Below are 26,665 nucleotides of genomic sequence, written 5' to 3'. Positions count from 1 at the left end.
GAAAACACGGTAGCTTGAAAGAAAACTTTCTGCTTAGTATGGAATTTCGACCATGTGTATGTGTATGGGTGCCATGACAACAATGAACAGAGTGAGTGCTTAAAAGTGATGATCACACTTTGGTAGTCTAACATTATGACTCTAAAATTTAATTCTAAAGATACAAATGTTGAGATCATAATACATATCTAACTTTCTTTTGCATTTTTCGAAACACAATGAGCCCCTCAAAACATCACCCAAGTTTTAAACCTCCCAATGAACAAACATTTGGGTCATCTGAGTACAGTACAGTCACCATGGCAACAGGGCTCTCTCCTCACAACCAGGCTCTGTATCTGCCCCGGCACTCATAGGTGCTGGCAGCCCAGCGCGGAAATCTATCAAGTGTCAGGATATGCTCTGCAAGTAGCTGCAGTGTCAGCGTGGTCGCCTCAACTTTAGTTTAAGACAAAGGAAAAGACAGCACAAAATTGGCCCAAGACGAATGGACGGAAACTTCGTTCTGATAGAAAATTGTGAAAGATATGGAGAGAAAGTTGGAGGAATTTAATTGGCGATAAAATATATTGTTAAAAAGCTACAATTTTGTCTCTAGTGTGGTGATTTTTTTTTTTGGGGGGGGGGGGGGGGGTCACGCAGCTACCTTGAATTCTTTAATTGGTCATTCATTTTCGAATGTGCAGGTAACAAGATAATTGTTTGATACACAGGAATTGCTGTCCGAGGACAACCTTGTAAATCACTTCATGATTTTGACATTTTTTCTCATGTACGAACCGTTAAGTGTGTGATGAGTGCTCCATCCACCACAAGTGTCCTTCACAAAAGACCACACCTCCTCATTTCACTTCGCAACAGTCACACACTGAGATCGCTTGTTTTAATGAAGCAAGCGTCATCATTTGACATGATTGCCAAAGCAGTATTTTCTGTTGAACTTAATTTGATGTTTGGACAAGATTAGGAAGACAAAAAAGAAACTTTCATATTTCGTTAAACTACCTGCAAATACAGAAACAGTGAACACAGATCATGACCGTCCCTAATACACAGTTTTTTTTTTCGTTCTTCTTGTCGGCAGTCGGAAAAGCAGAATGTCGCATTACAGCAAACACCAGATATTTGTCCTTCCACTACAAGGAAACTAAAATGAATGGATGGTGGCTGAATAATAGGTGTAAAGTGTGTTGCTGCCATCTAGCGGTAAGGGGTCTGAAGCGCACTCGTATTTAAAAACATGCTCGTCTCACAATATTAAAAAAATGGTCGAGTGACGGCTCAGAATACTGTCAAGCCATAAGTACTGTAGAAAGAAATGTGGGAGGAAAAAAAGTCAAATGTAAATACATCGGTGACGTGCTTGGTGAACACATACACATCGTTACAAGCAGAAATGAAAACAAATGGCCACGTTCGGATGCAGACGTTCCATACAAGTCCACGCAAACATTTGAAACCATTAAACACAACATACAGTACATTATGGTGCATTTGCGTTTGGTGCTTAAGTTGTTGGTCATTAGTGTAAATTAAATACTTTGTGATATCATCGGACAGCAATGATACTGTAATTGTTTGATAAAGATCAGGTTCCATCAATAGTCCGGGCAAATTAAACTAGTTAATTCTTTTTTTTTTTTTTTAAAGACACTGAATCTCATCTGTCATAATTTCATCAAAAAAGATAAATTTGTCCCATGATGAGAGTGACAGCACTGCTACAAACATGTACAATGTGAACACCATCCAAGTAAGAATATAATCTGTGTTCCTTTAACTTAATATCTGCGCAGCTGCTGATGTGGTTGAGTTCCCCGCGGGATACAATAAATCAATTGGACAAACATCTTACCAAGTGTGGTGCTTCAGGTCATGGCTACCCGAGAAACTAATAGGAATTGCGGGTGATAATAGAAGTTCCACTATTTATTCCTGTTACCTCTAGAGAGAAACTGCCGCAACAGTAAATAACACAAATTCAATCTGATGTGCTGAGCAACATAAAATCACAACGCAAACAGAAATTGTATAAAACTGAGGCGCTCCTGAGGGAGTACGCGAAGAGCAGCAAGAGTAAAGAAAAGACATCAATCCTCTAGAGTTCATTGTCCTTGCAGTTTTTTTTTTTCAATTTGCTTAAGAGAGAAAGAAGTAAACAAAAATAGGCTGCTAAGAGCTTCGTGGTGTGTTGTTGCTTTAAAGACAAAAAAGAAGGATGCTAAAGTGCAGCAGCCAGTGCTACAGCCTGAGGAGAGAGCAGACTCCTCAACTCCATGTTCTCCGAGAACTCCTCCAGAGCTTCGCTGCATGTTGTGGGTAATCTCCTCAACAACTTTTGTCGGGGGCGTGGACGAGGATAGGGTGTGGGTGAAGATTAGTAGAAAATGTTTTTTTTTTTTTTTATCCACTTCATCGCTGCTGATCCTGTAAACCGATGCGATTCAACATATGGGGGAAAAAAACAGTTGCTTTCCTCCAATTCAACAGTTTTGGCTCGGTTCGGAAAAACTTGTTTTTGTTTTCCCAGGGGAAAAAAAATGCTCCTGCAAACCTCCACAAATGAACAGAAATTAAAATATTAAAAAAATAATTACAAAATAAAAACACTAAAGAGTTCATTTCCAACAGCATTCAAGAAAACAAACAACTAAGAATTCATGTTATTCCACCTCCTGAACCATCAATGAAAAAAAACACTGAGGTATGTAGTAGTTGGATGGAAAGCCTTCATCGCTTTTACCCCCCCTCATAGTCATAATCATCAGTGTCTCCAGCACTGGTAAATATGGTCAGTTTCCTGTTTGAGGTCTACAAGGACCTCAGCCAGTCTGTTGGAGAGGGGGGGTTGGGTGGTGGTGATGTGGAAATGACCTCAGACCCCTGGGACGAACCCGTTCATCCATCATGTTTGTCTTTCCCCTCCAGTCGACATCTTCTACTACTTCTTAAAGTCAGTTGGTGTGTCATGCTCTGAGCAGAGCATGATGATGTCTAGTGGCGGTGCTGTCACCTAGGATTGTAAATTCAGGGTGAACTTCCACTGCTGGCTCAGGTTGGGGCTGCAAACCTCCACAGTGAGCCCACCCATGCGGGCACTGCGGCTGTCAAGACACAGGTTACTGCCCACGTGACGAAGCTTCGAGTTGGACTCAATCTGCTCCCACTTCTAAATCAGATAACAAGGCAGAGAGAGCACACAATTAATTTGAAATGAAAGTGAACAAAAGCATTACAACAATATATATGTCTTTGAAAAACCACAGTATTTAGAAAAAAAAAACATTAACAAGGTTGATTCATTTCTTTTTTTTTTTAAAGTTGGGCGGGCCGGATTAAAGCGCATAAAGGGCCCCCCGGGCCGTAGTTTGGCCACACCTGCTTGACAGTTAAATTGAATTCGACCTTCTCTGAATTTGCAATGTTCAGTGTTTCAGGGCATATCGCATAACTCGGGTGTTTTCTAACAGGAACCTGAATGTCAAAATTCACAATTGTTTCTTTAATCCATTCATCGGACAAAGCCCATTTCCACAATTCTATGCCTTTCTGTGACTCTTTCATTTAAAAAAAAAACACCCCAAAAAAACTTTGGGTTAGCTCACAAACCTTTTTTTTTTTTTAATTTTCATGTCACCGTAGGGGCTCCGAATCAATTAATGAGTTGTTATACCCATCAGTAGTGTTTTTTGATATGTATCAAAATAGTTTGGCGTCACTATACCTGTCTGCTGTCATTGTCTCGACAGCCCTGCAATTTGATGAGGGAGCCGGCCGTTCTGTCCACCACCGTCAGACACAAGTCCATGTGTTTGACTGACTTGTCCTTTGTCAGCGCCCATTCCTTAAGTAAAAAAAAAAAAAAATCACAACACACAGCTTTAAATGTGGTCAAATAATCTACAGTAAAGAACAGGATAGTAGAATTTCAGAAAATGCCACATTCTCATCCTATTCAAGGTAGGCGACATCATTGCCAACTTTAATTATGAATTCCAAACATGCACAATAGCACTAAAGGTGAGTCAGTATTACATTATATTATTATCCTCTACATTCACAGGCAACCTTTACAATCTAATGAGATCCAGGAGTTAAAAGAAAATCTACCTCAAGATAATAATACCTCTGTCAGAGAGTTATGGTATTAATTTAATATGTTCGAAAAGTAGAGAAAAAGGAAGAGTCACAATGTGTTTAAATGTGGTCGACGTACATTTTTAGTATTTGTTTTTCCAAGCGACTTTTGTCTTCTCTACTTTGCTTGTTGTCAACAGCTGTGTTTGTAAATGCTTGTAGGTGTTGTGGCTTTGCTTGTGTGAAGCACATTGAGGTGACGTGGATGAAATGTGCCGTCTGAAGAAAACTGCCTTGCCTTAATCGTCCGCATCTCATGAAGCCGCAGGCTAACAAAGGAAGTGTAAAATGCAACATGCTACGGATAAAAATGTAATAAATAGGTTACAAGTGTGAACTATAGTGCATATTTAAAGTTGTTCAAATTTAAATGTGGGAGCAGTTTAATTGGAGCGGTAGACTCATATTACTGGAGGTGGAGTTTGCACGAGTGTCGAATTGCACTGCATCATAGAGAGGGAGGGTTTTTCGGGACAAAATATTAGAAAGCAGTTCATCATCAATGCAAATTACAACAAAAATCATGAACATGAAATTAAATGGAACTCAGTATTTAATACATTTCCGACAGTCAATCAAAATTGAGATTTATGATCAGTATGGCAGACTTTTTACATGTTGCGTTTTTTTTTTATTTATTTTTTTTTAGCATATATGTGTGTGTGTACGTTAAATAGTTATTTATTGCGTAAAAGAGATGCTCCAGTGTGACAGTGTTCAGATTTACTAAAAGCATACCAGCCATCCTCAAAGCGCCAGTGCAACCATTTGACCCCCAGGTGACTGAAAAGTGTAAGTTTAGACATGCTGACCTGCGTGAGTTGCCGTGGTAACGCTACCTGGTTTCCGCCAGCATTGTGGCACTCGTAAACGCCCACCACGCCGTCAGCAAAATGTCCGAGCGTGTCGAGGCAGTTTCCGCCCTGCTGCAAGGCTCCAAAGGCGATGTCCTGGTGGTCTGGGACACTAATCGCACACACGCAAATTATTAATAATTAAATCGTCTTGAAATATTTATGTACAAATCCACGACTAAGCGGAAGGAAAAATGATAAACTGCGATATAGTGGGCGAATGGTGTACATTTATTAAACGCAAACCGTTTTGGCTGCTGCAGGACACAGTCATGCATACAAAATGAAATACAGTCATCATCTTACCGCAGCTCAGGGTAGACATTCTCCAGGTACCACTTAAAGGGCTTACACGCTAAACGTTTCTTCATATCCAAACGACTCTGGATGCTGAGGGAGACAACCGGGAACAGAGAGGATGAGAGGCTTGTCACTCATGGTGAAAACTGATTCAATTATATAAGTGATGAGAAGGACTAGAGAGGCCCACGGCGTGACTGCAGCAGAGGAAACAAGCATAAAGGGGGAGATATGACAACAATGTTCTGAAAATGTCATCAAATATTTCATCCATGTAGAGTCTCTCTGGAGGGCTTTGACTGTGTAAATAAGCAAAACACATGGCCCACAATTGCAATTAGTATAACTGCTCAAAATGATCATGATGAGTAATGAGCACTGGAGACGGAAAGCAAACATTGTAACATACGTGTTATTAATGCGTTATATTCATGTGAATGGTTACAATGAAGAACTTTAATCAGATCAAATTCAGATATCGAATTGCTTTTGGATGGAAGTCAATAAAATGTGACATAGTTCCATGTGCAAAACAAAGACATGTGTGTCTTGGCAACTTTTGACTTTTCATATCAAATTGAAAATTTGACAGAAACATTTATAAATGGAAATACATATTGCGGATAGGTTGTGAAATGTTAAACATTATTTAGAAATTTAGAAATTGATGCGGCTCAATGTACACGACGTTAGCACACTGCGCTTGGAGGTAAATCCCAATTAATGTCTGAAGGGGGCGCCATTACTTTTGCAAGTTTTTTTTTTTTTTTTTTTGGTCTCCCCATGGTGGCAATGTGACACCCTTGTGTTGGCAGCATGTGATGGCTATGTCCAGTCACACACTGGAGTGACATTTCACCAGTGCCATCAGCTCCCCCGTCAACAAGCAAGATGACAACGATGGCAATTCTGTCAAATTACAGTGAGCATGCATCCAAAAACTCCCCACATATCCATCTCTCCTTTTCATTAGGCTAAATCCGCTCAATCTTCATTTCAGAGAACAAGAATTTTTATCCATTTAGCCTCTTCAAAACCATGCACGCACACACGCACACACAAACACACCCACATATATATATATATATATATATAACACGTGCAAAAAAAAAATGACAAGAATGTGGCGTGTTTTGAAGATGAGCCCTTACTTTCCATATGGCACATTTCTTGCCGAGGGAACAGCGGCGTAGTAGAAATTTTTGAACTCGTCCATCCACACCTCAGCAGCTCTCCTGGTGTTCCTGAGATGGCGAAAAACAACAAAAGAGAGGGAAGATGGAAAAAGCGTGCCTGTGAATAGACGATCGCTTTTTGTATATCTTAACAACCATCCAAGGGCTGCATTACCCTGTTTGGACAGTCAAGTGGGGTCGTGTGTTTATTTCTCTAGTTACTGCTCTCAGTGTAGGTTGCCAGGCAAAGCAAAGTGTTGACACGGAGCCCGGAGCTATTTTGCTATATTTACATTCTTTTCTAATGATGTCACAGACAGCTGTTAAACGCTGAGTCGGCTGGATTCACAGTAATGGCAGCAGAGCTATACAGCGGATGATACATATGGCAATTTCGCCCTAAAGCGGAAGGTCCAAAAGTCCAAGTCGTTTATATCTCATGTGGATATTGCTGCTTACACAAGATATGACAATACATAAAGCTGCATCAACTGGACAACGCTCGAGTTGCCATTAATTCTGATTAAAGATCAATCCATTGCTGATGTAGATTTTTAAAGGACACAAGTGTAACACAAGTTGAGGGAAAATGTGATTTACATGCCAGTACAGTTGCGCAAACTATAACTGCAGCAATTGTCACATTGTTAAATTAATATTTTATAAAGCATTGGATGATTATACAGAGTTGAGTCCGTATTGTTTCGAGACAGTGTAGCCTATATGTTAAAATGTACGAAAAAAAAAGCTTCTAACGCAGATGTCCATCGTGAAGGCCAGTCACTTAGTATCCTGTACGACAGTCAGGGCGACATCAGATGCAATTCAATAATAAAACAGGGAAAGTTGATATGAGGATAACTTTCTGCATCAAGTGTTTGTTTCTAGACATGTTCTCGCTCACACGCTTGCATTCTAGCAGAAGAGACTATGTTAACAGCCGTCGTGGCCTATGATTGGCCCCGTTGCAAAATGCCAGCATAACCTCACTGCAAAGGAAGCGACCGAAAGAACAAGAATAATGTCATCAGCTGGGGCCATCTGACGGCTCCCTAGGGTGACCACCGGCAGACATGAAGAGAGCGTCTGGCCTTTTCATCAGTGATAAGCAGCTGCCGTGCGATGCACCATACTCGCTGCCATTTTTCAGAACCATCCCCAATGGTTGAATATCGTTTTTGGGAGGGAGGCATGTTGTGCTGCTGCGGGATCGATCTCGTGATGGTCACCAGCAGCTGGAAACACCAAGGATTTAACGATTAAGATGAAAAAAATGAGGCAATTTCCAAGCGAAGGGACTCCAACCAAAGTGACCAAAATCCACCTCTAAAGGTGCCTCTAAAAAAGATGCAAAGTTCGCAAACACAATTCCATGAGCCTCAAAATATTTCGCTTTTTCTTTGGCCTTTTGAGACACTTTTTCCCATGGAATGGTTGTCAAGGATGATGGCCCCCAATTTGATTATCGCATGAGACCTTGATGCACATTTATTTCCTCCTAAAGGACGGCATGTTCACAGTACAAAATTTCAGAAATCAGTTCTCCAGCAAAGGACAGGTACCAACTTGTAATCCAACAGTTTCCGACCCACTGACCGCAGCATAAAAAGTCTCCCAAGTATTCAACACAGTGCCGCTGAACTGGCTGCACAATTCATTGTGCTCATCTAATGAGATGTGAAAATCTTAATGACTATCTCATTTAGGTGTGCGAATATGTTACTGTTGGATATTAGGCGTAAGTGAATGTGGGTCTTCAGTAGGCTAAACATTAACGACTAATAAAGTCACGCACCAACATCACAATCTTGCCTGCGTAAAAAGTCATCATGAAGGTCATTTAAGGGAGACGCTGCAATTGGTAATTAGAGGTCCAATGTATGTGTGTGTGTGTCACCTTGCAAAGACTGTGCCGCTACCACCAGGGAAGGTATACGGGTGTTGTTTCCTGAAAACGTGTCCGACCCGGCTGCACGGAATGATTTCCAGACTTCCGCCGCACTGCCACACACGAAATGAGATCTCTGAAACACAACACAGGCCAGCCCATAAACAAACATTGGATTATTGCATGAGCTATCAGCGCCTCGTAAATGTCCTCAGCGCTGCGGCATTGTCAGGGCTCCCTCGCCGCCATTTTATTCATCGGAAAACGTGATAAAATTAATGTGTGAATTGGCAATCTCACTTCATTAAAAATCCCGTCAAAGGAAAACGCATCTGTCTGACAGCTGCGTGCTCGAGACAAATTCCCAACTTCATTTGAACAAAATTAAGAGGGCGAAAGACTTTATGGCAATATGTTTAGGGACCAACTACAACAGAGAAGGTGAACCAGGCCGCACTTCAAACAATATAAAGTCGTCCCGGAAGAGTGGACACTTTGACAGCGGCAAAGATAAATAAATAAATAAAAAACTTTTTTTTTTTTAAATAAAAAAAAAATAATAATAAAATAAACAAAAAAAAAAAATATATATATATATATATATATATATATATATATAAATAAATACAAAAAATAAAAAAATAAAATAAAAATAAATACAAAAAAATAAAAATAAAAAATAAATAAATACAAAAAAAATAATAATAAATACAAAAAAAATAAATAAATAAATAAATACAAAAAAAAAAATAATAATAAAAAAAAAATATATATATATATATATATATATATATATAAATTATATTTATTCCCATAGGTGTTAATGGCCGTGTGTCCCAATACTTTTGACAACATCATGTTCAATGCATTTGCATGAGAACTCGACGAATCAGACAAAAGAGGCCGCACTTATACTCAGAATTACTGACATTTGCATTAGCTGCACTCACCCAGATTTTCTCCTCCCCAAACATCCATCATCATGTCATATTTCCCCAAAAGCTCAAAGTACTCCTTATCCATGACAAACAGACCTCCTGCTATCATGGGAGTCCTGCATGGGGGGTGGGTCAGAGAAAACAAATGATCTTAGTAGTTGGTAGTCAGAACGTTTTCGGATAGTTAAGTCATTTTTTGGGGTTTGTGTGTGTTGTGTGCATCATACTTTATGGGGGCGATAGGGTTGCCTTGTCTTGCTCGTCTCTGGTCCAGAGTCATGTAATCCCATTTAAACACCAAATTCCAGTCGAAACCTGCACACAATTAATGTATTAATTAAATATGTAGTTTGTTTCAGTGCCCATAAATTTGCTGTCATGTTTTAGACAGAAATCCAAGCATTATAATTGGGTTTCCTTAGTCGGCAGAATAAGAGAAAGGTGCTTGTAGTTGTGTGTGCCTAACAACACTTCGAGATAGCGCATCAGCGCAGCCGAAAAAGCCGGAAAGTACATTTGACATTGAACGCATCGAATGCTGCCTCGTTGAGGTCGTGCTCACTCGCCCCTCCTAAATCGTGCACTGTACCTCCTTTGAGATCAGCCGAGGCTCCCACATACTGGAAGTTGTCCATGTTGATGACATCAATTATGGGAGAAACCACTCGGGTCTTATCCTGGAAAAAAGGGAGACAGAAAAAAAAAAAATAATTGCAATTTTCTGACTAGATGATTGGTAAAATTTGTACATTGGAAACAACGATGATTGTCAATGATTCTGAAGTAACTTCTATTTCTGTGTTTACTAGATATAAAGGATGACAAAGAAAAATTTCATCATCGCTTTGTGGCATAAAGCAGAGGCACAGAAGATTCAATTTGAGCTTTTGTCACCTTAAACATTGTTTCATGTCCTCTTTTGATATCTACATGGAAAAAAACATTTCCACAATATTTTCTGCCATCTGAAATTAATGTACATTTTAGTACTGATGTCATTTTTACATGCAAACCTATTACATAAGTGCCGATGTTCATCTCATCCAAGTGTCCCTTTAATGGTCCCCCATCAAACAATTCATTTGTAATGAAGCTAAGTTCGTTTCTATTTTAGTCATGATGACTTTTAGTTTTTTTTAAACTCATTTGAAAAAAAATCTACATAAAATCAACTACTACAGTGAATCAGATATATAAATACCACATTTTAATTTCGATCGAAAAAAAATTCAGAAGCCGTTTCCGATTGCACAGCATAGGAGCACACAAAAATGATTGAAGACACAAAGGCAAGCTCAATTTGACGCTGACTGCCAGCCAGCCAGCTCCGTGGGTGCATGCGGGACCTCTGACTTCTCCGAGTGAAGGACAGAAAAGGAACCTTTCCATAGATATAAATAAGCACACTAAGTGACGAAGCAATTGGCAGTGCTGTGATGCAGCATATTTTTAAAATACTGAGAGGCAGCAAGGAAACAAAAACACGTCCACCCTGAAATTATTCCAGTGTGTCAGTGACATTTTGAGGGCGTTTGGTGGCAGGGATAGTGTATTTTTTTTTAAAAGGAGAGAAAGTTGCCTGAAAGTAGGCCAAATGCCCCCATTCAACCAACAAGAAAAAGTATATCATCACTTGAACACCACTTGCTAAAGTCAAAAGGCTTTAAATTATGTAAAAGAAAAACGGTGATGTTTGTCCATCGAGGGCTAAAGAAAAAAGTGGACATTTTAGATGCTGTTAGCAAGGATAGCCCATTCATTGACTGCATTCGTACAAGTCGACGTCAGAGACTCTCCACACTTTGCTCTTAGCCACAATAGCATATTGCTACGTACTTGGTACCTATGAAAATAACTAACATTATTGTGGTTGTAGTTTGGATTGGCAAAAGTCAGAATGTTAGCGCATCGTACGGATGACAGTTCGGGCTGAGACAAAAAAATAAATAAATAAATAAAAATAAATAAATAAAATAATAATAGTAATAAAAAAATAAATAAATCAACCAACTCGGTTGTGTCAACCACAAAAATTGGTCGGAACAAAAATGCATGCTTTTATTTTAAATAATATTTAAATATATTAATATTTAAAAAACTTACAGCCACAAAGCTACAATAGCACATAGCTGAGGATTTGTGAGCTCTCAGAAGGTAGAAAAAATATATATTTTATGTTTTACTGCAAAGGGGCAATATTCGATAAGATAATCATTTCTAAAAAGATGCGTTTGTGACAACCCTACTGAGAGTAGTTTCTAATACGTTACCAGAAGGAGAGAAATTAAATCTTAATATGCACGTTTTAAAATGAAAGATGTAAAAAAAAAAAAAAAGAAGAAGAATTGCATGGCTTTAAATAATCACTCCCAAGTATTGTTATTTCTTGTTAATGATACCGAATATGTTCCAAAGATGTTCAGCAAAATAATCTTTACAAGGTCATCTCAAATGATATTGTTAAGAGGCTTTTGGATAACAATGAATTCATGAGGGGGGGAATTGGCATAACCACATCCAAAATTAGATCTCAAGCTCTCTGCTGCAAACATCAAACTGTAACGTGATTGAAATACTGTTATGTTTTTCGGCTTCCCCGGGTGGGATATATTATGTGCAATGAATCCCTTTTTGATCGTCTGTCAAAACCGAGCATTATTATCTTTAGAATCGCACAACCCCCCTGTTTTGGGTCTACTGTAAAATTTCTCTCACAGGATGAATAAGGCATGTTGAAAACAAGGCATGAGCAAATACATGGTCGGTGTATAAGTGTGCACACGCGTACCTCAGCTACTCTCTCCAGGAGCGGCTCAAGCCAGTGGTCATTACATTCACAGTGAGAGTCCAGAAAGGTGAGGACTGGCGCCGTGGCAGCATCTGCACCACGAACCCTCGAGCGCATCAGTCCTGAAAGAAACTTGGTTAGAAAGAAGCCCGTGGGCAATACTGCTCCAAAACGGAACGTTCCCATCTTGAGCCATAGGCTGGCGCTCGATATCAAAGCAAAGAAACAGCACCCAGAGGCTTGTTCTGAGATTAAAAAAAATGAAAACATCCTTCTCTTCCTTTAATTACCTTCTCTGCGGTCGTTTCTCAGCACGCGGACTTTCTCGATCTTGCCCAGCAGCGCGCCGTCCTCCGCTGCAACAAATCGACAAAAAAAAAAAAAAAAGAAAAAAAAAAGTTCTTTCACACACTGCTATCAGACCACTGTTGCTTTTGTCGAGATGGGCATTTAGAAAAACGTCCTCGAGTGTTTAGGAGGACAATAAATCAATTCATCCATTGTTTAGTCTTTTAAATATTTGGTGCAGAACTAGGGCTGTCAAAATTAAAGCGTTAACTCGATATTAAAAATGTTTTAAGGCAGTTAAATATTTTAACTTAGTTAGCTCCATTTTATTTACTTCAAAAATTATTTGCATATCTTGCAAAACCAAATTCAAACACAGTACCATGTACACTTATTTCGCACATCATCTCTGGAAATAAAACACCCTGCTCAATTGGTGGTACCTTTTAAAGATGTCTCTGTTTAGATCAGGCGTGGGCAAACTACGGCCCAGGGGCCACACGCGGCCCGTTAAACGTTTTAATCCGGCCCACTGAACTTGGAAAAAAATTCAATGAATAAACCTTGTTAATGTTTTATTTTCTAAATACTGTGGTGTGTCAAAGACATATTGTTGTAATGCTTTTGTTCACCTTAATTTAAAATTAAATGTATTTTTTTTCCTCCAATGAGGTGAGGTGACCAAAACACTCCATCCATCTGCTCCTGGTCCGGCTCCTCTGTCAAATTTTAGAACCCATTGTGGCCCGCCAATCAAAAGGTTTGCCCACCACTGGTTTAGATCATATTCAAGAATAAAAAAAAAAAAACTATTAGAATTGAAAATACTTAATATTTGGTGATTTCACATTCATTACAAGATATCGTTCAAGTAAATACCTGTTACAAGCTTCACAAAAACAGAAGTTGAAAAATGTGATGAATCACAATTAATTACGGATTTTTTGCAATTAATTAGTTACAAATTTTAATTGCTTGACAGTTGCAAAACACACTATGCAAAACATGTTTCAGTGCCAATGCATGCTCAAGTTCCCATTGCTGAGATGTTCTAGTCACATTAGTTGATAGAGGCTCACTCGCGTTTCCTCAAGTTGCAGCCAAGTAGTGCACTCTAGAATGCTCCACTAGAAATGACGACGTCTCCACATTAGTTCATCAAAGCTCATCATTAAAGAGGACATGTCATGGAAATTGGACTTTTTAATTACTTGTTAAATGAATGTCAAAAGGCAAACCATTCTAATTTAAACAATGCCGCCCCCAAACCAACTTTCACCACCTTTACTTGGAAGCTACGGTAGACTAGAAAAAGAGCTACCACTGTCAAGCGATGGCTAAAGTCCAACCATGAGTCAAAGCCAAAATGTAGCGTGTTAGCGCAGATTAGCGTTAACCGCCAGCATTAGCTTCTGATAAGCTGCACACAATCCACACACATGCATAGATCCGTTTACAAAAATAGAAAAGTGCAGTTCGGCAGCTGGGTGTTGAATTGTTGCCTCCATGAGAAAAAACACAATAAAAAAAACAAACAAAAAAAACCAGAACACTTTCACTAGTTTTTTTAGACTCGACTCAAAAAGTAGACACCTCCGATCCATGCCCAAGTCATCAAGGTAAGTAATTCAATTCCATTCTCGTCACACCCAGAATCAATTCAATACTTACGATTATCACTGTAGTCATCAACCAAGATGATCTCTTTGACCAAGTGAGCAGGACTTTTCTTCAAGACGCTGAAGCGAGAACAAGAACGATGAAATAAAACATCTGGATCCCACGTGGAACACTAACAAAAAAAAAAAAGCATTCCCGTACCTGACAACGGTGCGCAGCAGAGCGGAGCGGGCTTCATTGTGGAAGGTGATGACCACACTCGAAGCCGGCAGGTCCGACTTCCACTGCTTATGTCTGCAACTACGCACACACAAGCCAACATTCCCTTGCGCATTTGCGTACAAATAAAAATGGGAAATGGGAAGGCGCTGGTGGATACAATGTTCATGGTTCAGTGCGCATTAACACAAGGGTGCACTCGTACAAATTATGCTTTACGGGAGCTGGAACTGACATGGTGTTTCGCCAGAGACGCACGTGAATAACAATGGAGAACTTGAGACACTGAGGAAGAGCGACAAGACAGAAGCAGCTGAGGACCATGACCTCATTAGCAACCGCTTCTCATCGTGTCTGACCCCGACCACGACAAACATCCAATTAAAAATCCGCCATACACACATACGACTTTTGATATGCATGTTGTTCAGAAAAGTGAAAGCTCAGGAAATGGATTGGAGTGCGTGTGAGTGTGTGTGTGTGTGTGTGTGGTCCTTTGCGTCTGTTCTATCTCTGTCACAGCATCATTAACGAGTCAATATGTCACTAAATCAAGCTGAAATTAACATCCACTCACTCATCACAGTGGCAGACAACAACTTGGGTGTGACTCATTTATGAGAAACCCTTAACTTCTTATTATTCTGTGTTAAAAACAGCAATGAGACCCTGGCCTGAGAGGACCCTGGCATCCGTCCGTCTTTTTCGGGCCTCTCCCCATCGAGAGCGGCTGCACGCCGGGCAAACCGCAAAATCAATACGAGACACATCCGTGCTCTTTGAGTGGGCTAATGGCTTTAGCTGGCCACGTTAGGTCAGAGCATCAGTGGGGGCATGACCACTGTCACTCTAAAAACACTCTTAGTGGCGTGGTTTCTGTGGGCGGACTCAAAGTTAAAAAAAAAAAAAAAATCAATAAAAATTATACCTCGCTGATGAATAGACAGAGGGGGAGTGTTGGCAGCAAACATAGAAAGAACATAATGTTTGTTTAATGAGCTATAAAAGCAAGATCGGCATCGCTCGGAAAATGTTATCAAATGAAGTACAATGGGATGGTGAAGCGGAGAAGCCGTAAAGCAGATGCTAATCGTCCTGCTGTAATGGAACGACTTCAAGGAGAGTGATCAAAGCGAATGGGTTTTGCCTGCAGTGTGACAACAGCAGGACTGGGGGGGGGGAATGATGTATTTAAAAGTTAAAGAGAACAACTAACATCTGTCTGTAGAGCAAATTTAAGTGAAGCCAGAAAAAAAAAAAGGTTGGGTGCATTTAATTTGAGACTACAATAGCACTTAAAAGGCCTCAGTCAAGGCAGGATAATAACAGGCTACTTACAGATTTACGCTCAATATAATACTGTAAATACACACCGTGACATATGTGGTTACCAGAATGTCTGCCTTCCTGTGTGAAGTTTGCACGTTTTCTCAGTTGTTTGTGCGGATTTTTGTTTTGCAGGTACTGTACTACGGTTGCCTCCCAAAACTAATAGAGCAGTCAAAATTAAAGCGTCAATTTGAGATGAATTAAAAAAAAAAAACATCTTGTGATTAAAGCTGGGATCGGCTCCAGCTCACCATGAACAGGATAAGCGGGAGAAAACGGATGGATGAGCTGAAAAAAGTCCTCTGTTGCCAAAGTACTGCGTGTGTAGATTTTGGGTCATGAAAATGCAGAGTGTGGTCTTGCAGTAAAATTGAATTGACAGTACATACTGGTCGTGTCTGGTATCCGGCACAGCTCTGTCCATACGGAGCTTATCGCTCTCCACCTGGTTGAACTTGTTTCTTGCGTAAGGGTCCTGACCTGGTCGGACCACAGTGGCTCCAACATACAGATCCTGGTCAAAGTCCTGCCAGCGGACCTTACCTGGACACAGAGACACAAACAATAAGCATGAAAAACAACTCTTGTGCTTTATTGACACTCTACAGCAGGGGTGTCAAACGAATTTTTGTGGACGGGGCACATCATAGTTATGGTTTCCCTCAGAGGGCAATTATGACTGTGAACCCAAATAAATGTCTGTTTTCACATAGCCAGTCAGTAACGGTTTGTTCAACAATTCTTCAATTTATTTTAAAAGGGGATGATTGACAAATAAACAAATAAATGGCAATATTTCATCTCAATGTAGTTAAAAGTGAAGAAAATGCGCTAGAAACAGATAGTTGATGAACATGATTTGCTCATCGCGGGCCAAAAAAAAAAAATCATGTCACGGGCCAGAACTGGCCCTCGGGCCTTGAGTTTGACACCCGAGCTCTACAGGGACCATTGACAAAGTTGGTTTACAGCTAATGTGTTCAGATGGATGCATGGGGGCATAAGTGGCTGATTGGTCGCTGAAAATTCTGTCAATCGTGTGGAATTATTGTTGATTAACTGTCTTGACATAATGGAGAATAAATGAAGCACACGGCTCAGCAGCAACCTGCACAAGCATTGTTGATTCAGTCTCAACAGGTAAAAGATGAACAACTTGGGACAGCAGTATTGTTCCCAACATGACATTGACACAAAAACAGGAGTTTCGTATATTCCAAGGTTAGTTGTAATAACAAAGTAGTTACCAGTATGTCTTGACTTACTCCGAGTTTAAATTCTCAGTCCCACTTTGTAGTGAAACGCATCCAATAAATTTCCATATCATTAAAGCCTCCAAAGATTCCGAATCTCCACAAATGTGTCTCGGCTAGAATGGGGATTATACATCAGTTGGAATATAAAATGCAACAGGGGTTGATGCAAGAACACTTTAGAGCTGTCTAAGAAGAAAGCTGCTGAGCTCCTGTGAAATATTTTGTACGTATAAACAGGGTGGGGGAAAATAAATATGAAAACACTGGCTGATAATGTGCGAGTTGAGAAACCTGCAAACAATCAAAAGGACGTTGCCCTGGTTACCGAGATGGCAAAACAGAAAAAAAAGGCTTGATTTCCCAGTTAATCACGACCACTGAGACACACTCTAATAAGACCACGGCTAATTAGCTGAACGCTGCTGCAATGGTAATGACTTGTGTGAAAGCGTATGGCGCTGTGAGATTATACTATCCGTCAACGGAGGCGAGTGCATGGAATGGCAGGCGGAGACAAAGAAGGGAAGGGAACGTTGACGAGGATGAGAGGTGACAACCGAAACGTGTGCATGTGTCTAACTTGACAGGATGTGTATGCGACACGCATGTTAACTAGTCGGGGCGCACAGTGATCAGCCTGTGAGTGGAACGCGACGCCTTTGAGACACGGCAACAAGATGTCCTTGCTGATATTGGAGCTCCGTGGCAGCCATTAATTAATGCTTCAACTTGTTGTCCCCAAATAATTTGCATTTCATCCAGTCCACCTCTTAATTGTCTGCATCGTACGCTTTGGGTAACAATGTACTGAAATCATGATCAAGTTTCAATTTACTCACAAATTGACTGTGTGAAATCTGGGCCTGTTTAGTAACTCAAAGGAGATGTAGTTAGAGTTATCTATTTAATATTTTGGAAGATTAACTCGCAATAGATTGCTGAGGATAAGTTTCAGAAAATGGATGAATGGATGGCTACATAATTTCCCACAGCGCATCAGATGATCTCAAATGCTACAAGCCCTTGATGACATTTATATCATTTCCGTTCTAACCACAAGACCTCAGTCGAAGACAGTCCACTGAAAATTGATGAACTCTGAACAAAAGTGTTTTTTGTGTTTGTGTTACCACAAAGTGGAAAGTGGTAGTTTCAGAAATTAGCAGCATATCTTGTGACTAAGAAGAGGCACAACAAGGAGAGTATAATTTTTCATTTGGGGACAGAAGTGAGCATCGTTTCCAGTGACATTCAAATAGGACAAATGGTTGTAGTGGTTGTCTCGCAACTGGAAGGTTCTGGGTTCGAGGCTCACTTTAGCTCACCCCATAGCTGCGTTTATGAATCCCCCTCATAATACCATCATTTATGACCGCATCGCTGGACAAATAATGTACAAAAACACACTTGCACAGTACTGAATGAAAGGTCTGTATTGAAAATGGCCTCGCAAGTGTATCTGCAATTAAATCCACACTTTTCCCTCCTTCGGCCTTTGTGGTTTAAAAAAAAGCAAGAATATAATTCTGGATTTTTTAACGACTGTTGATTCCGCATTGCACTGCCCCCCCCCCCACGAGTGAGTATCCAATCACAAGCCACGTTCATCACCTTGAGCGTAAGGCCAGCGAGAAGGCTCACTGTAACCAACTAGTGATCTGATTGGCTATCGCAATTGTCAATCAACTCTGAAAGCGAATTGACTGACAGAATAGATGCACTCACAATTTTTCTGAAGGCCTTGGACGAATAGTGCGTGCTACTGGTATTATGAAATCTGCCTGGCGACACGAGCTAGCTGAATTCTGATTGGGTAAAAACTTTCACTAAAAATACAACACTAGGATATAATATGACATTAATATGAAGAATATGACCATGATTTCTTGATTATGTTAGGCCAGCAGAGAAGGCCTTGAAGGCCTTTACCGCCTACAGTCTCTCTTTCGGAGCTAACACACTTGATTAGATGTACACAGTCTCAACCACAGGATACCTCATTCATGTGATATGAATTTTTTTAAAAATTCCCTGAGGCCATCTTTTCGAGTGCATCCCCTATGGAACTGGCTTGCGGTTTGCATGTCTGGATTCCCCCCCCCCCACTTGTGAATAATGCACAGTTTGAACAGTTTGCACTTCTCTCCCTTGGCCTCTCGCTCGCTGAGCTCTTTCCACTCTTAGCCTCTTCTGACTGTCTGTTTGTGTTGGCTTGCAGGATTTTCTGGAAATCCCACGATGCTGTGGTGTTGTCATACTGATGGGGCATGGCAGACAGGGCTCCCCCGTGTAACTATTCCAAAGGCATCCAGTGGAACTCCACCAACCCACTCATTTCACTCCATTCCTGCACACCACTATGTCTCGTCTTTCACTCCCTGATACAGTATGAATAATGCCTTTTTATTACGCGTGGTTAATAGATGCGTGACGATTTAAGTTCAACGATCGCAAATTTAAAATAAATTGTTTGAATATGTGGTGAAATGAAAAACAGCGATATAAAAAAAAATGTATATATAGTTTTTGTTTCGTTTGCTCAGATGATGACAAATACAGAACAAATGCCACAAGCTTGGATGAAAATTATTTCCGTTCCTTTGCTTAAGGCATTTGCAAGCGAATTGAGAAATCCATGTGGAATCAATAGAAGGCAGACTGGGACTGTTTAAAAAGCAGCAGGGGATTCCATCTCCAAGCATTTGCTTAAAAGCTGTTCATTTTTCTAATGTTCAATTTAAATTCACTTATTTGAACACCAAATCTATTAAGCGACACACTTTTGATTTTTTAAATGCGTAGTCTCCAAGACCACCCATGAAGGCGTATTGCTCTCCATGCTTTTAATATATTTTTTAATGACTTTTTTAACACATTCTGTCCCAACCACTCTCTCGCTTGTCTTCAAAATATTTTGAGGAATACTGTTATACTGAAGTTAACCCCCCCCCCCCCCCCATTTCCAGTCAAATTAGAATCCATTTCCACTCATGGATCAATCAATTTGCATGCAGTCAGATTTTCATGGGCCACACGTACTGTGTGGGAGGGAGAGAGTTGGGAGGGGCGACAGATCCGAGCAAGGCTCCAGATGAGAACGGCATGACAAGTCGCTCAGCTATGACTTTTTAAATCTGCTCTGCTTTTGGATTCGGATGTTGTTTCTGGAAACAGTGGGTGGAGATGCATAGCTGGGTTTGCGGACATATTGCAATGGAATTTCAACCATCAGACTGCCAAGAGAAGTGGATTGTCTTTTCTGTTACTAGTTGGGTTACATGTATGAAGGTCAAAGAGGCTGGGAAACTTGTAACACTGATCAAGAACTCTTTGAACGGCTGACCACATCATGAGGAGGAGGAAATGATTCGGTTTGTGCGGACACTGCAGATACATACACTTTCCAGACACAGCTGCAATGCATCTGTCTTGCAGTTTTTATTTTGTAAAACCACAACAACAAACCCCAACAATTCGATGTAGATAGATATAGCAGACCCCACTGTAGCTTGCTTTTACGACTAAAATAAATAAAGATAGGTGTCAGCCAAATTGCTATGTTTACGCGCTGCAGCCTGTTTGGAATAATGTGAAGGAAGTTTTTTTTTTTTTTATAATTGTTTTAGTTATTCATATTGTATGAATTATTTCAGTATGGGGATGAAGGCTGCAAATTATCGTGGCAATATGTCGTCTCACACGGTGAAACTTTTCACCGCATGGGCAAACTTGGGGTCCCCTCTCTTGGCTGCCAGGATGGCCGAGTGGTCTAAGGCGCCGCGTTCAGGACCCAGTCTCCCCAGGAGGCCTGGGTTCGAATCTCGAATTTCCCCATTGTGGGACTAATAAAGGGAATATTATTATTATTATTATTAAGGGTCGTAAGGTTACCACCGGGCCCACACTGGGCTTGATTATAAAGCCAGCTGGCTAAGATCGAGCAGGTCAAAAGGTGTTGCTCGAGAAGGATTCATTTAAAAGACAGCAGCAGGACACTTCCCTGGTCACCTTCGCATACATTTCACATTGGTGGATTTGAAGGGTGGATAAATAAATAAATAAATAAATACATGTTTTTTTAATGTCTGGATTCTTGACAAGATGACGTGTGGTCGATCATATTTGGAAATGAGGAAAAATTGTGAAATCATCTGATCATGCTGGTCCTCTAGAATCAATCCAAGGATGGAAATCAGGAATTTACTTATGACACTATTTGAAAAAGAAATTCTGTTGAGTTCCATTTTAATTCGGAGCAAAACTTAAAGAGGCAGTGTGGTGAGAGGTGTGTGCAGCTCCCAATATGTCAGTGCTATCGATATCTGCAAACAGAAAGCTAGCATAGTAGGAAGTGAGACGGTGTTTCTCTAAATCCAGTCCTCTGTAGCCCATATCCAGCCTGTTTTAGATGTTTCCCTCGCGTCAACACACCTGATTAAAATGAGGGATCGTTAACAAGCCTGTGCAAAGCTTGCTGATGAGAAAAACCTGAAATCAGTTTTGAATTCCGCACCCAAAAAATTTCTAAATACAGCGTTCAGACCAAACTCAAGAAAAATTGTGTTCCCAGTGGAATTACGCATATCAACCAATGGAGAACTGGAATGTCAGCTTTGTTTTGGCTACAAGCTTTGTTAAAATACTGTCATAAGACTATATAGGTACAAAGGGGGGGGGGGTACAAATGAGTAAAATGTTCAAAAATTTGTAGTTGGGTAAAACATGAAGCTCCAGGGCAGGCATCGAGCACAATCAGGCCTTAGTCAGAAAGGTACAGAGAACCAAACTAATGTGTCACGAGACTGGACGAACAAGGTCGCACTGTCCACCAATACTCAATAAGTCCATTCCCAGAGCCAAGTGTAAATTTATTTGAAGTTTTAACAACAATGAAGGGGTTCAAAAAAGACCAAAGTTGCGTTTTCAGAAATCCTTTCTATTTTAGTCACTGGTTTATGAAATGAAGTTTTTAACAGAAAGTTATGAAAGGATCCTTGATCCTACAACCAATTGAAGAATGCCTGGCGGAATACACTGCGGTCACGAAACTGTAACATTCCAAGTTGGAACCTTCTCTTTTTGCATTTCCAGCAACAATCTATTGACATGATCGGGATGAATTATGAGTAAGAGTCTTACCAGGCGGCAGAACTTCCTGAGTCTTGTCATCGGAGTTGCGAGCTCTGTGTCGGCCGGACGAGTAACTTGAGTCCCAGTCATCCTGAAAAGAAAAAAAAAAAAGAAAAACATGCTGAGCTTGGAAAAAAATGTTTCAAACAGTCATTCTAGAAAGGAACAAGTTTAGCAAACATGTTTCTATTGTCCTCATGAGCCACCCTAGCACTTAAAATAAAGTCACTGGATCAATGTAATGTGAGACACGGCTATTGGAAGTCTAGACTGCAGGGAACAGCACGCAACAATTTGCTCGGCAGGTTTCTTTTGAAAACCTGTTGCTTTTCAGTGTACATAAATGCTAGATATAAAGTCAAAAGTCAGAGGAATATTTGTCGCTGAAAAGATTTCATTCCCTTCATGGAATCTTCAATAGTCACCAAACAGTACGTCATAGATCATTAATTCCTTTTATTCAGTCGTCACTTTCAGACAGTTTACATTGAGGGAGAGATCCCCTTATTTCATTTACGAGACATTATGGACAATCGTGTGTTAAAGGATATATGATGCAACTCAACTTGATTGGTTGATGAGCCTTTGATCATTTTACATGTCACATTATACAGAATACATTTACTCATACATATAGCGAGCGATACATTATAGTGCCTTGAGATACGAGTGACCCAACTTGGGAGTTTTTTTGAGCCAACGTTCAACTGATTTCCTGCCTTGAGTGTTGAGCAAAAATTTAAGATACAAGTAACAAGCATGATATGGAAGCAGTAAACTCTACAGCTATTTATTTCCATTCCCAGTCAAACATGTACAGTATATGCATCTCTATATGCATTTAGCGCAATGATAATGCAAATCGCCTTAGACTGTTAACAAAACGCATCAACTTTATGGGTGTTATAACCCGTAAAGAAATTGATATTTGAACATATGTAGGCAGAAAACGACAAATACTCATGAGCATAGATTCTTTATCCTCTGCAAATACAAATTAAGTAACTGCAGCTCACTGAGGACACTCTCGGTCTTCATAGTGGATGGGCCATCCCACAAATAGCCAAAATCTGTGAATTGATACCCATTAAAAATGAGTTGGGGAGAAAAAAAAATTACCCTCCCAAAAATTCAAACTATTTCACAAAATCTTAGAGTTGATTCCAGGTTGTCAAACCACGAATATGCAGTGTGCCACTAAAAAAACAAACGAAAAAAACCCCACACACTTTTACAATTGTTTGTTTTTCACACAGTTTGTCACATATTGCAAGTGAGGATGGAAATAAATACACTTCCAGAAAGTGACATGACATTCAATGTAGAATAAAATTACAAGACCACCATAGTCTTTTTCTCAATGAAAATGAAAGTTGTACAATCCATTCTGTCATTTTTATCCAACTCCCTGCCACCCAATATTGTATCAGAAGTACAAGCAGATTTACACGGGCTGACATCTTTCATTGTGGCTCTGTGACACCACTGTAAATTATTTCACAGCCGCTTAAGATGACAGGCATCAGCTACTGAAGTCCGCCAAGTGGCTTTCCCTCACGTCTAAACTTGAGTCAATCGCTTATGTTCTTCTTTCTGAGCGTCATCCAGCAGCGCTAACAAAAACTGTCAAATGATTCTTAAAATGTTTTGCAATTCACTGCCTGCTCGCATAAAAAGAGCGGTATCTCAAACTTGCTCACGGGAACACCCCCTCCCAAGTGAAAACACCACCCCATCGGCATCTGGATTTATTGGCAGCATGCAACGCGAGCCATGCAAGCATGGCTTCCAGTAGCATTTTAATAGCTCACGCATGGGGTCCTTGCAACAGAGCCAAGTGAGCAACGTCAGTGGAACAAAAGTGATGTCACATTGAAACCCAATTTTCTAACCGCTGGACATTTTCGAGGGGAATTCAGCCAAGTTGGAAAGTCCCTTAAACCATGCTAGCACATCATTAGACCCTAAAAGCCGTTATAAATAATTAAAAATGGGCTGTGTGTCAATTTAACTCGAGAAGGAATACACAGAGACCATGTGTGTCTTCAACAACAAGGATTCACATTTCATTTTGAATCGTTTGTCATTGCAACACAGAAGCAAGCCTAACACAACTATCTGTTTCGATACCGCCGATTCTTTTGCAGGTAGTAGGAATGTCAATCTCAGCTTTCTTTGGGCACCAGGCGAACTACACTCTGAACTGGTCACCAGCCAAACTCAGGTCGACAACCATTCACACAGTCACTGAGTTGGAAATTAATCAGTGTTGCCTGGACCATAATTAGGCTAATGTACAACTACATTTGAACATATTTGGCAGGATAAAAAAAAGGTACTGTATTGGATTTAAGTTGCAATGTTTTTATTTATTTATTTCAACAAACCGTGACTTTAGGTTGTGTGTGTGTGTGTATATATATATATATATATATATATATATATATATATATATATATATATATATATATATATATATATATATATATATATATATATATATATACATATATATATATACATACATATATATATATATATATATATATATATATATATATATGTGCGTGTGTGTAATAAATAATGAAACCGGTTTTACTTGTGTACAACTGCTGTGATTGTTTATAGAGTATTATTTTGGAGAATGTTTTGAGGTCCACAATCAGCCGATTTAATGTTCATTTGCACTTAGCTTTCACCGTGTTTGGAGTCTGCAGACTTTTTCTGATGTGGCTAAGCATCTTTGAATTTTGGAAACGTAGGGTTATGGTTCAATTCCTATTTTGTGCAAGTGAAAACAGCAAGGAGCTGTTGGAGATATGTTAGTCTGCTTCCTCCATATATTTTATGTATAAGATATAGTCCCATCTTTCGCAGGGGATCCATAAATTCTATGGAGTGAATGCATTGAGCAAGATTCCTATTTTGAGATTGCGACCACAAATCTTCGCAATTCATGGCATAAGACTTTAAAATGAAAATGAAAAACAGTTGAGCACTTTAGTGGACACGTGGGCATGATTTCCTCTCCAAAAGCTACTGTGGATATAACTTAGAGGGCAAATGCTGGAGTAATGTTATTGCAATTCATATGATGGATTTTACAACCTGATTTTATTTAATGCTTCTGTCTGCAATTGCATTTTTTTCCCAAACATAGACTGTTGCAATGGTCAGCAAAACAAATTTCATAGATGGGTGAATGATACTGACCAGCCTGTTCTATCCTTTTATTTCTTTTCTGTTATGGCTTTTGAAAGGCTTTCACTTGTTTTGTTTTTTTTGTCATTGATCTCAACATTGCTTTTGTCCAGCATCAATACTCAGTGCTGAATGTGTCCTTTTCTTTTAAGAAAAGATGAGCAATTTGGTTCTGGCTGCGACACAGGTAGTCATTAAATGTAACATGACAGTTCCAGAACAAAAACGTCCCCATGTGATGGGAACCTGCAGTGTATCAAAGCCCCACAACTAACAAAGTGCACACACTGACACAAAACAATTTAAATATTTAATTTACAACCAGAAGTAACTAGAATGGCCTGAATCTAAGTTTAAATAAGGCTGCCATGTTTCTTTTCGACATTTTAACATCTGATATGAATGAATGCATTTATGACTCATCATAACTTTAACTCAAGGGTGCATGCAAGCGTTGAGCAAAATATTATTTTGCATCCTTTATATGAATTAGGGGAGGCACGGAGGCCAACTGGTTAGCACGTCCGATTCCGGCTCCGGCCTTCCTGAGTGGATTTTGCATGTTCTCCCTGTGTGCCTGAGTGTTTTTTCTCCGGGTACTCCGGTTTCCTCCCACATTCCAAGGACATGCATGATAGGTTGATTGGTCGCTCTAAATTGTGTTTGTTGAAGTCAACAATGGAGCCTTGCCGTTGACATATTGAGTTGCGATCAAAAAGAAGAGCGACATGTTATAACAATAATTATTCTAGTAGTAGTAAGAAATAGTATCCAGATATTAAAATACAGTAGTAGTACCTGCTAAATACCGTATGAAAGCACAATTCAACCAGGTAGTAATTAATAGCCCTGGTCTATTTCATGCCAAGTGAAGGATGTTTGCTGGGTGTTCTCACACCTGCTGCTTGGCTAATAGGATCAACTTAAAATCCTCCAACACATCACGGCATGCATGCATGCTTAAGTGTGTGTGTGACAGAGAGAGATTTGGCAAGAGAGAGAGGGCGGAGGGGAGACAGAGAGAGAGAGCGATAGAAAGAGGGTGGGAAAGAGAGAGAGCGAGAGAGAGAGAGAGAGAGAGAGAGAGAGAAAGAGATTGAGAGAGAGAGTGGGAGAATGAGAGCGAACGAGAAAGAATGAGAGCGAAAGAGAGAAAATGAGAGCGAGAGCGAGCAAGAGAGAGAGAGAGAAACCGAGTGAGAGAAACCGAGTGAGAGAGAGAGTGAGAGAATGAGAGCAAAAGAGAGAGAATGAGAGCCAGAGAGAGAGAGAGAGAGAGTGCAAGAGAGAGAGAATGAGAGGGAGAGAGAGAGAGTGAGAGAGAGGGAGAGAGAGAGAGAATGAGATCGAGAATGAGAGTGGGAGAGAGAGAGAGAGAGAGAGAATGAGAGAGAGAGATTACGAGAGAGAGAGTGCAAGAGAGAGAATGAGAGAGAGACAACTTTAGTCAGTGCGAGCTCATATTTGTATGCGAAACATTTGTGTGTTCAGTCAGCAAGGTTACACGCAAACTTTGTGTAGATGAGCGTACATGTGTGCGTG

The 26,665-nt window shown here is 40.0% G+C and overlaps 1 protein-coding gene across 2 annotated transcripts in view; it reads right to left on the bottom strand.

The window, feature by feature from the left end:
• Positions 1-621: 621 nt before the first annotated feature.
• The window catches only part of galnt2 (UDP-N-acetyl-alpha-D-galactosamine:polypeptide N-acetylgalactosaminyltransferase 2), a 51,702-nt gene continuing 25,658 nt past the window's right edge, over positions 622-26,665 (bottom strand). The window contains exons 2-16 of one of the 2 annotated variants that reach the window (XM_088296555.1): positions 21,932-22,013; positions 15,926-16,079; positions 14,190-14,288; positions 14,040-14,107; positions 12,371-12,436; positions 12,081-12,202; positions 9,882-9,969; positions 9,520-9,607; positions 9,305-9,408; positions 8,364-8,490; positions 6,443-6,535; positions 5,298-5,381; positions 4,950-5,103; positions 3,725-3,844; positions 622-3,169 (exon numbers count right to left, since the gene is read on the bottom strand). In XM_088296555.1, coding sequence (XP_088152681.1) covers positions 3,014-3,169; positions 3,725-3,844; positions 4,950-5,103; positions 5,298-5,381; positions 6,443-6,535; positions 8,364-8,490; positions 9,305-9,408; positions 9,520-9,607; positions 9,882-9,969; positions 12,081-12,202; positions 12,371-12,436; positions 14,040-14,107; positions 14,190-14,288; positions 15,926-16,079; positions 21,932-22,013 — 1,605 coding nt within the window. In that variant the 3' untranslated portion in view covers positions 622-3,013. The remainder of the gene's footprint in view (positions 3,170-3,724; positions 3,845-4,949; positions 5,104-5,297; positions 5,382-6,442; positions 6,536-8,363; positions 8,491-9,304; positions 9,409-9,519; positions 9,608-9,881; positions 9,970-12,080; positions 12,203-12,370; positions 12,437-14,039; positions 14,108-14,189; positions 14,289-15,925; positions 16,080-21,931; positions 22,014-26,665) is intronic. The other variant, XM_088296556.1, reaches the window with a different exon arrangement.

Source organism: Idiotropiscis lumnitzeri, chromosome 5, assembly GCF_059441095.1.
Source record: "Idiotropiscis lumnitzeri isolate Australia: NSW breed Sydney's pygmy pipehorse chromosome 5, RoL_Ilum_1.0, whole genome shotgun sequence".
Taxonomy (NCBI): Eukaryota; Metazoa; Chordata; class Actinopteri; order Syngnathiformes; family Syngnathidae; genus Idiotropiscis; species Idiotropiscis lumnitzeri.
This window is presented reverse-complemented; position numbering and strand designations above follow the sequence as displayed.